The sequence below is a fragment of the Labrus bergylta genome, unplaced genomic scaffold (assembly GCF_963930695.1).
Source record: "Labrus bergylta unplaced genomic scaffold, fLabBer1.1 SCAFFOLD_240, whole genome shotgun sequence".
Classification (NCBI taxonomy): domain Eukaryota; kingdom Metazoa; phylum Chordata; class Actinopteri; order Labriformes; family Labridae; genus Labrus; species Labrus bergylta.
Window position 1 is genome coordinate 1 of NW_027077321.1, and position 10,516 is coordinate 10,516.

General features: G+C 39.6%; 1 protein-coding gene across 1 annotated transcript; it reads right to left on the minus strand.

Annotated features, from left to right (window-relative positions):
• Nucleotides 1-5: 5 nt before the first annotated feature.
• LOC110002112 (inositol 1,4,5-trisphosphate receptor type 2) lies at nucleotides 6-9,784 on the minus strand (the record flags this gene model as incomplete). Its single annotated transcript, XM_065952354.1, has 14 exons — nucleotides 9,645-9,784; nucleotides 9,149-9,336; nucleotides 8,372-8,552; nucleotides 7,311-7,564; nucleotides 7,011-7,211; nucleotides 5,657-5,767; nucleotides 5,222-5,317; nucleotides 5,020-5,139; nucleotides 3,053-3,187; nucleotides 2,741-2,933; nucleotides 2,477-2,602; nucleotides 405-580; nucleotides 155-319; nucleotides 6-23 (listed from the first exon to the last, which is right to left on the minus strand). Coding segments are annotated over exons 2-14 (1,953 nt in total), but the record flags the coding sequence as incomplete, so codon positions are not given.
• Nucleotides 9,785-10,516: the final 732 nt, after the last annotated feature.

The window sequence follows — 10,516 nt, forward strand, 5'->3', positions numbered from 1 at the left end:
TCTCGGATCACCAGGTCGAACAGCTGCGGAGGAAGACGTACAGTAAATCAATGAGTCGTCTGCAAACGGATTGATTCAGAATGACTCTGTTTTGAACATCAGGAAGTGTGTGTCTCTGCAGTGCTTTGTTGATCAACCTGTCACAGGTTCTTACCAGAAAGCTGAAGAAGAACTCGTGCACAAAGAGCCCCAGGACGCAGATGGTAGCGTAGCCCAGATGGTAGATGAAGAGCATGTCCATTACGACTGCTTTGTAGCCTCGAGTGAACGTCCCCTGGTTGCCCACAAAACTCACAAGAAAGACCAACTTGTTGAAAAGCTGCAAAGGAAAAGAAAACACAAACTGTAGAAGCAAAATCTAACATGTCCTCGAAAACACAAAAATCAAATCTTCCATTACTCACATTGACAGTACCCAGCAACAGCAGGGCGGGAGCGAGGCCCATAGTGTAGATGGCACGTAGAATGAGGGAGACCAGAAAGAACAGGATGCCCCACGGCTTAGGTAAGACAGGAAGTAACGCGGTGAACATCCCCAGTGCCACCCACAGAGAGATATTCCAGAACGGGGACAAGGTGCCTGGGCAGGAGAAGGAAGCATCAATCAAGTGTAGCACACACACATCGACGCTCTGAACCACCCTGGCATTTCTCTGATGAATTATTCAGCCGATCTAAAAGCTTAACTTAGCACAACCCAGTCAGAGGCAAACACTTTGAGATGTCGAACAGTGGTCTGTAAGGGACCGATCAACTTCATCACTCAAAACAGCCGTCACTTGTCGGTTTGGAAATCATGATACTAAAAGAAAAACACAATGCACTGATGGTTTATTGATGAGGAAAATACTTTTATGAGTGATGTAGAGGAACTCGACTTATTGCCATGTTTGAGTGAGGCTTAAACCATTCATGTTATGACAAGTACATTATTTTGCTTACATCTGTAGAAGATCTTTAAAACTGGCCTGATGTGTGACTGATATGCATTCAACAAAACCTGAATGCAGTCGTGTCACATTGCCTTTAAATGTAAGGCGATGAAATGGGCGACCGTGGATGTTCATGTGTATGTGTATGTATTTATTTATTATGATATATATATTTATTACCATCACCTCTCTTTTTATGATGGTCACATTATTACATTTATATAATTTTATCTTCTTTCCATTAATGTTTACATGCATCTATACTTTTGTTTTCTCAAATTTTTCATTTATTTATATTTTTGTTTGTTTTCTCACTAAATTCCGCACTTTAATGCGTTACGCTGCCACGAACACATTTCACACCTTTCTAACACACTACCTGAACATACAAATCATTGCTTGACTTTCATCTCATTTAAATGTATTTTGTCTGTATTGTTGCTCTGTGTCTTTGCTTATGTTTTGCTATTTTGTCCGTTTTATTTACTTTAATTTTTTGTCTTTATTTGTTCTCGCTTTAGTTGTCATGTCTGTATATTCTTGTTTCATTTTGTTCACCTTATCACCAATTTAAAAACAAAATGAAATGGGAGACCATGAAAATAATCATGTGTCATGACATTAATATGTCGAGTTTTCTGTCACCCGACTGAGGTCAAAAATCTCAACACAGCAATAAAGATGATTAAAGTGTAAGAGGTCACACCTCAACAGCTATAACTGTTGATGTGTGACAACTTGTAAAATGTTAAATGTCAGGAACACGACGTGAAATGAAAAGCATTCAAACGTTGTGAATGGTCTTCACAAAGACAAATGGATATACAACCGATCTGATTTAGTTCAGTATTGAAATAGGCAATGACAGGGTTAGTGTGAGTCGAAATGCATGAGACCAGGACCCTGGAATTAAAGGGATACTTCACCCATTACCATTAATCTCTGTATCATTAGAAACCTGGTAGTGTTTTTGAATGGTCGTGCATCCCGCCCTCATTTTCCCCTGAGATGTGAAATCTTTGTATTTCTGAGTCTGTAAAGGAGCTTCCAGTGACGCTAAAATCACCATTTTGCGTCACTGGAAGCTGTTGTGGTATTGGTGTGAAACTACAATGTTAGTTCCTCATATTTTCGACCACTGAAGCTACAGACCAATCACAGATCAGTGGGTGGAAACTCACTCCCAGAATCCAAACTTAACGTCCGCCATATTGCTTGGAAGCTATGCTAACAGGCTGCACATTTCTACTACATATATGACCCACTGTCAATACAGACAGTGGGTCATATATGTAGTTCTTTTTAGTACAAATATTAGATCTCTATTCAGCATCAATAGCTTCCAACACCTATGAACATCAAGCAGTCAACAGCCACATGGTTGTACTGATTATTAGGAGGTTGAATAAATACCGGTAAGGGGGAGGTCCATGTATTGCTCTGAAAAGTAAAATAACAACAAAAACAACAAAAAACAACACATCTATTTGAGATATTATCTGCAACTATAAAACAGACCAGCTGAAGTTGTAGATGATTCTCACCTTCATCTCCATCGTCACCAAAGGGGTAGAACACAGCCACGGCGATGTTGACCAGACAGGCCAGGTAGAAGGAGATGCTCCCCCACAGAGAGATGTGTCTCGAGAACCAGAACAGAGCCTTATTCTCTGCACAAACACACACAGACAGCATGAGCACACACACTCACACACACACACACACAACACTGGCTGCAGGCGCTTCAGTTTATTCTGGACTCAGTGTGGATGATAATCACACCATCATTATTATTCATCAAGGCTTACTGCGGATCTTCTTCTGCCACCTCATCTCGTTGTAGAGGTTGTCAAACTGCTGGAAGAAGTCGTTCACCTTGCTGCCCTGGTCGTCTCTCTCGGTGGTGGTGAACACTCGCACCTTGGACTCCTCTGTGAGGTACTCGCAGATGTTAGGGACCGGAAACACGATCTGCTCCATGGTGCGGTCATGACGCACAATCTGGGGAGAAGATATCTGTTAAATCCTTATGAATAAAAAAAAAAGGAAAAGTGTGATTTGCTTGTTAAAATGTATTTCACAGAGATTCAGAGGAGGAAGTGATGAAGTGAAGGTGTTACCTCTATCTGGGCTGTGTGGTTGGCATAGTGATGAAGGGCGTCGTCCTTTTCACTGTCGGGGTCGACCACACACACGGTTCCCAACACAGACCCCGGCCTCAGGCTCTGCTGCAGGATCTTATTGTGCCGTGCCAGCTGGGATTGGAAAAAAAAGAAAAGAAATGACTCATTCATTTAAGTTTTCACCTGAAGATGTCACTTCAGAAGGAAACATGAAAGACCTCACTGTCAATCCAAGAGTGAATAAAGGATCAACAAGCTTTTAAATGAAAACCATGATGTTACTGTGCATCCCTTACATAACGCCACAGAAGTTCATGGTGCCATTCTACCAAGCTCTGTGTTATAGAGCATGGGAATATTCAAAGACTAAACCTGCAGTCAATCAATCAATCAAACTTTATTTATACAGCACCTTTCAGACAAATTAAACTGCAGTTCAAAGAGCTTTACAAGAGTGCAGAAAAGTTATTGACGAAAAACTGATGCACACCAATAAGAATTAAAAAAGAATATATATATAAAAATGAAAAAATTAAATACGACACATAAAAGCAATAAGACATTAAAATTAATACATAGGAGAAGAATATTTAAAATTGTAGTAGGATAAAAAAGACAAAACAATAATGTTAAGATTTGAATTGATATAAAGCACCATATAAAAGCCAGACTGAATAAATGAGTTTTCAGACTGCATTTAAAAATCTCAATATTCTGGGCTCCTCTCAGACTCTCAGGAAGGTCGTTCCACAGTCTCGGAGCGGAACAGCTGAAAGCAGCATCACCGAAGGTTTTTCTCCTGCTCTGTGGAACAACTAACTGATTTTTCATGGTCACTGGACAAGAACAGAAACATAAATAAACATTGGCAACATATCTATCTCTTCTACACGATGTTCACAAGCTATTCCCTAACCGTATTTGTCTGTACAGTTGAGACTTTTTTGGTGTCAAATATTGCCTTTTTACATCCTTTTTTCTGAGCTTTCATTGCAGGTGAGAAAAGTTTGGCTGATAAACAGAATGTGCCGATGTGCTACAGAAGGAATTGAATGAAAGTGAAACAGTAACAGGAGGAGGTTGTTTACAGTTAAATGTAGTGGGCTGTGTCTCATAAGGGTCATCCCTAAAAGACATTTAACTTCTGTAAGTTCAACGGCTTTACAAAAACGGAAAGGAGCTTTACATAGAAGTAGAGTAGGTATTCTTCACTGTTCCTGAGGAGAAAAGACGAGATAATGTCTTTTAAAACATATTTAAGAAGCTCATATCTGAGTCAGTTTGTCTCAGATATGTGGGTCAGTTACCATGTCCTGGTTTTTTTTGTGCATTTTTGTTTGTGTTTTTTTTTGTTTTATTAAATTGTTATTTTTGTGTGTGAATGTTTTTTTTATTTTAGTTTTTCTTTCATCATTAGCTCAGTATTATTATTATTATTATTATTATTATTGTTACTGCTGCTGGTACTGTCTTGTCTGCAATGTGTCTATTGTTTGGGGTAAAATGAACTAAAATAAAATAATTGAAAAACAAAACCTTGTCCATTACAGAATGAAACTACCCAGTTTGACACTTTTTAGCTTTTAGATGCAGAAGTGAAAACTCTCCAGACACGGTGACCTCTCAAACTAACAGACCCTACAGGGGAAAGGCAGAGACAACTTCCTCAGTGACACTCTCATTTCATTTCTGTTGAAGTGATACAGGGACTAACTGCCTGCTGCAGTGAACACCTCCGTCTGCAGAACCAGTGTCACATCCTGAAAGCTAATTTTAGAAGTTGGCAGAGCGATGCGTTCAGCTCAGGAGACAAGACAATAGGAGCACACATGTGGTCATGCACACACAAAGAAGTGCAGTGCAGGGGCTCTGAGGTCGACAGAAAGTCAGACAGGCGGAGAGAGGGAGGACATTCAGTGACTCCTCTGCCACAGACAAAAACAAAGTCGAGGTATTTTGATTACTTGATGGGCCAGGATGTAAATGTTGTGTCCGACGTCTCTGGGCTTGATCTGGTCTCCAGCACCGTCCTCGTCCTCCTCGCTCTCCAGACTCTGAGCGTAGGCTTCCTTCATCACATCCACCTGGCGCAGGAAGTTAGGAAAAGTTAGGAATGATTCTCTTGTAGTTTGCATATCATGGTAAAACACGATGACCCACACTTACCAGTTCGGTGGGTCTCATCTTGTACAGGATCTTCTCTGCGTTCTCGCTGTCATGGCGACTCTCCATGATGGCCAATAGGAGCTTGGAGGCATTGTTCTACAACAAAAGGCTTCAACAATGACTTTCTACACCATTAGCAGCCTCAGAACATGTAAATCCGTGAAGTAATTACTTTTACTTTTAAGCACATTAAAAATGTACATGTTGTAATTCTATGAAGACTTTTAAGGTTTAATTTGAAGTCAATTAGCACGGCCTGTTACATGAGCTGAAACACTGCTCTTTAACACATTGCAGAATTGCTTAATGTTTTTTTTAATGATCTTCCTGGTCCCTAGGCTTACGGTTTATTACTGCTATAAAGAGAGCCATAGTTTGGTTGTTATTGTTCTGTGTGTCATAATAAGCAGCTTCTCAGAGACGTCTGCTGCTCACCTTGAGCTGCAGCACCAGGTCCAGACGATGCTTCTCCAGGGGGTTGATGGAGTTGACAATCAGAGCTATGATAATGTCAATGCCGTTTGACTCATGCTTGGCTATACACGTCTGGAAAAAAAATGGAAGACAAAAGGCAAAATTCATCAGAAGAAGAAGATGAGGAAAAAACATCCAGAGGACAGATATTAATAAAGCACAATAAAATAAGCTCACTGGACAATATAGTGGTGTTCAAATATGATTAATGTTTGTTTTTTTAATTTACTGGATTAGAACTGTGACATCAACTAATCAGACCAAAATGTTTTCTTTTGTATCAAGCTGCATCATGTTTAGCCTGCTGTCAAAACAGACATATCAATATGGTGTGTGTGTGTGTGGGACCTAAGGGTGTTTGGAGCCAGCCTCAAGTGGACACTCATGGAACTGCAGTGTGCACTTAGCTTCATTCAGCTTATTTTTTTATGGTTAACAACAACAGAAGATATTTTAGACACAGACAAATTGATAAATGTGAAAAAAGATGAAATCCAATAAACAAAACAATAAACAAGATTTACCCTAAAGACAGACTTAGTCGACTGTCTAATCACATGTTGGATTAACTTTACCTAAAATACGCAGGAAATACGCACTAACCCCCCCCCAACCTTTTTTGTGGTTGGGTAGGTTTATGTCATTTCATTTTTTCTTTCTGTGTATTTATGAATAAAACCTACATTAAAAAATGTTTTCTATGTTGTATGCTGACTGTAAAATTGTACAATTGACACACTATCCTTACATTTAAGTTAACGACATTGACTGCTCATCATTATAGTGAATCATTTCAATTGATAACGTATCTACACTCCTGCACTTTATATAATTAACATATATGTCTTTGATTACACAGCTCTGGATAACCCTCTATATTGTTATTACACATTTACCACTGTCATCACTGTTTCTACAAACTTACATCTCTCACCTCCAGAAAGTATTTTTACATTCAGTTGACAAGCCTGAATAAATGTTGTATTTCATTTTTTTTTTAAACCAGTAGGAATGTTAAGTTAAAGCCTTGATGTATAAATCTCTTCTTATTCTTAAGTGCTTATTTATATATCTATTCTTATATTGTTTTATTTGCTCTGATAACCTGCTGCTGTAATATCACAATTTACCAGTTTGGGATCAATAAAGTCATTCTATTCTATGTTCTTTTAGTCGAGTAAAATACAAAATAAAGGCTAAATTATCGATAAATGGCAAAAAAATCTCAGTCTTTGAATGGGATGATGAGACCATTCACCTTCACATAAACCCTTCTTTGCTCATCACCTGACTAAACCTAGCATCGTCTCTCTACCTGGTTTTCATGGCAGGGTCCCTGGCAGTACTCTGTGATGGTCTCCAGGGTTTGGCGCACCAGGTCCACATTGCTCTCATTGATATAAAGGCCGAGCAGCCCGAGACCTCCGGTGGTGCTCCCGCAGATACAGTCCAGGAACTGAAGAGTCTCACACACCAGATTGTAGTTTGTCTTGTTGTTCTGGTTGCGCAGAAAGTTCTGGATTCAAAGCAGAAAACAAACACAGACTTAAGGTTAACAGTGGTTCAGAATGGCGTTCAACATCCTCGTTCTAAAAACATGAGGGCTCCCCCGTACCTGCAGGTCTGAATTGTGGTTCTCACAGAGCAGCTGCAGGTAACGCAGGATCGGTTTCATGATGGTGATGGCCGGGCTCATTTGTGTTTCCTCCGGAGCCTCGTCAGCCCCAATTAACTCGCTGTTCTGGCCGAGGCCTTCCAGGTCTGGATCCAGCTCCCTTCTGAAGGCGCAGAAGGCCTTTGAGGTCACCGATGAGGCCTCTTTCAGCTGCCCACGCATGTCCTCCCTTATGTGAAGCCCCGAGTCTTTTCCTAGAGTAGAGGTGTACAAACAAATGCAGTTTTATTTTAACTGCATCATGATGGATACAATAATGGATATTTGTCAATGCATGGGGAAAAACAGGTATGCATGATACGAGTAGCAGGTTAGCTTTTCAGGTAATATGTATAAAAACAAATTCAACTTCTCTAAGTGGGAAACTACTGAGTGGGGTTCTGCAGCATTGGAAGCACCTGATATTAATACAATGGTCTTTTGATAAGCTTGTGATGTGGGCCCTCACATGCCCTCTGACATGTGACTGCAGGAACTGAGAACAACAGTCTGCACAGAGGTCAGCAGAGCAACAAAGGTAGTCCTGGATTTATCCTCCACTATTGTTTAAAAGAGCATTGAGGGTTGTCAGGTTTATACAGTATATATATATATATATATATATATAAATCTTTATCAATATCTATATCTATAGCCCTGATAGCAGAGGTGTAAATGTGTATTTCCCACACTCTGGTAGGCGTTTGTTTTTATAAATAATAATACATTTGAAATTAAAGCACCTTTCTAAACACAGTAACAAAGTGCTTAAACACCACATGATAAAAATATGCACAGTCAGGTAAAAATAACATTACCAGAGCTGTCCATAGAGCAAGATAAAGTGCAGACAGGTAATATAAAACAATTATTAAACAATTATAATCTTTAAATAATATAACAATAAAAGATTGTGGACAGTAAAAGCAGGAGAAATAAAAAGATAAAAAGCAGGCAGTCAACAGATCGCAGATTATACTTAGTGCAGAAAAGGTCAAAATGCATCGTTACTCGACCTTCACCTTTCTTGAACCGGACGCCGCTGACGTCGCCATCGTCGTCCCTTTTCCTGCAGCTCAGCTCGAACATGTTGACGGACACGGTGGCTCGGATCTCCTGCTGTGCGAGACGCATGCGGTCGTAGAAAACCTTGAAGAACCCCTCGGACTTCTTCTGCTTGTACAGCTGGCTGTAGAAGGAGTTCTGTGCAGGAGGGCAGAGAAATCATCATCATACACAAATACATTAGTGACCTCCTGATTCATTCTGAACCATCCAGACCAGGACCAGGTCTGCTCTCTGTCCCCAGAGTCAGAACCAAACACGGAGAAGCAGCGTTCAGTTTCTTTGCTCCTTATATCTGGAACAAACTCCCAGAAAACTGCAGGTCTGCTGAAACTCTCAGCTCTTTTAAATCCAGGTTGAAGACTCACCTGTTTACAGCTGCCTTTCATTAAACAATTTTAAAATTTTAACTCTGCACTGTAATTATTATTATTATTATTATTATTTTTAATTTCTTTACTTTTATTTTTTTATTTAAATTAATTTCATTTGAATTATTTTTATTTGAACATCTTTTCAGATTTAATAATTTCAGTGATTTTTAAATGTTCTATTTGAATGTTTCTTTTCTTTCCTCTGTCATGATGCTTTTTCATGTTTTGTGTGAAGAACTTTGAATTGCCTTGTTGTTGAAATGTTGCCTTGCCTTACAATGTGAATCTGAATGTTTGAAAGTGTGTTCGTTTTTTAGCTGATCAATGTGCACGGGCTTTCAGCATTCTGGGTTTGCCCACCTGTATCTGTGTGTTTCCGCCCTGCAGAAGCGCGATGCCCAATAGGATGCTCTCCTCGAACACTCGGTCGTTCTTTGTGTTGACGATGAGGTCGATCACGAGCTCTGATGTGCCGACGTTGTCCAGGAGACACTGAATCTCCATCACACTGCTGCAGGGTTTGTCAGAGTCCAGCATGGGGGAACCTCCTATTAAAAGATTTTTAAAAAAGCATTAAACCCTTTTTTTTTTTTTTTTTTAGATCAACAATTTGCCTATACACAGCATTTATCATTTTTGATGGTTATCTAACGAGATTTCATGACGGTTTCTGAAAAAGTGTTGTTTATGCATTTCTTCAGGAATGACTGAAGCAAAAAGTCTAAAGTCTGCCAGAATTTGTCAAACAGCGCTTCTCCTAAGAAGAAGAATGCTGTCAAGTTTAGCACTGTTTGTTTGCTCTGCAGCGAGCAGGTTATCGTGGTGTCTACTGGGTTTTATTTGGGGTTCTCTGTACCTCCGGATGAAGGCTTGACAAAGCCGCCAGATGAGCTGTTTCCACTCCCGAGCTCCGACTTGGAGAGAAGCTTTTGATTTCCATAGTAGCGTGTGAGGAGGATCTTTCTCAAATCATTTCCCTGTGGAGACAGAAATCAGGAGGTTAAATCCATTTCACAGGCTGAGAGAGAACCAGCATCACATGAGGACATTTTAGAGCCTTAACCATAAAACAACCATTATTAGTTGACTTGTACTTTGATTTGGTGCGATTACTTGCAAAGACAACATTGCAGGTCTTAAAGCCCATTCTGCCCTCTGATCAATCTGATGAAGATCTTAAAAATATTTTGTACCTTTCAGTCATTTAGACCCCAGAATATGTCACAATCAGGCCCAGGTTTAAAATACCGGAATTTCCCCCTTTATGTCTATTTTCTTTTTCTCGTTCGCACCCAAAGGTTTACCTTAAGAGGAAGGACAGGCTCAGAAACCACCCAACAAAACATTAGTGGTTTATGGTATATCCACGGCTTTGAAATCCATAAAATCATCAAACAAGACAAGTGAGAAGCCTTTGTCGGATACCCAATCAGAATAACTGTTACCCTTTGATACATTTCAGATAATAATGCCAAAAACAAAAATAGGAGCATATCACTGAGGAGCATTAAAGTTTAGTGTTGCTTCATGACTGAATCCCAGCTGAGGATCTGCTAAGACGAGGAAATTAAGCAAACATGTTTTCATCTTGGTTTGTAACAATGAGGTAAAGCATGACAGCTGAAGCTTTTTTTACAACATATGATATAAAAAAATAATGTTTTCTATGATTGTGGAGAATGCAAGAAGAGCAAAAATGTAGGAGAACACAAAAAGTGCATCCCAATG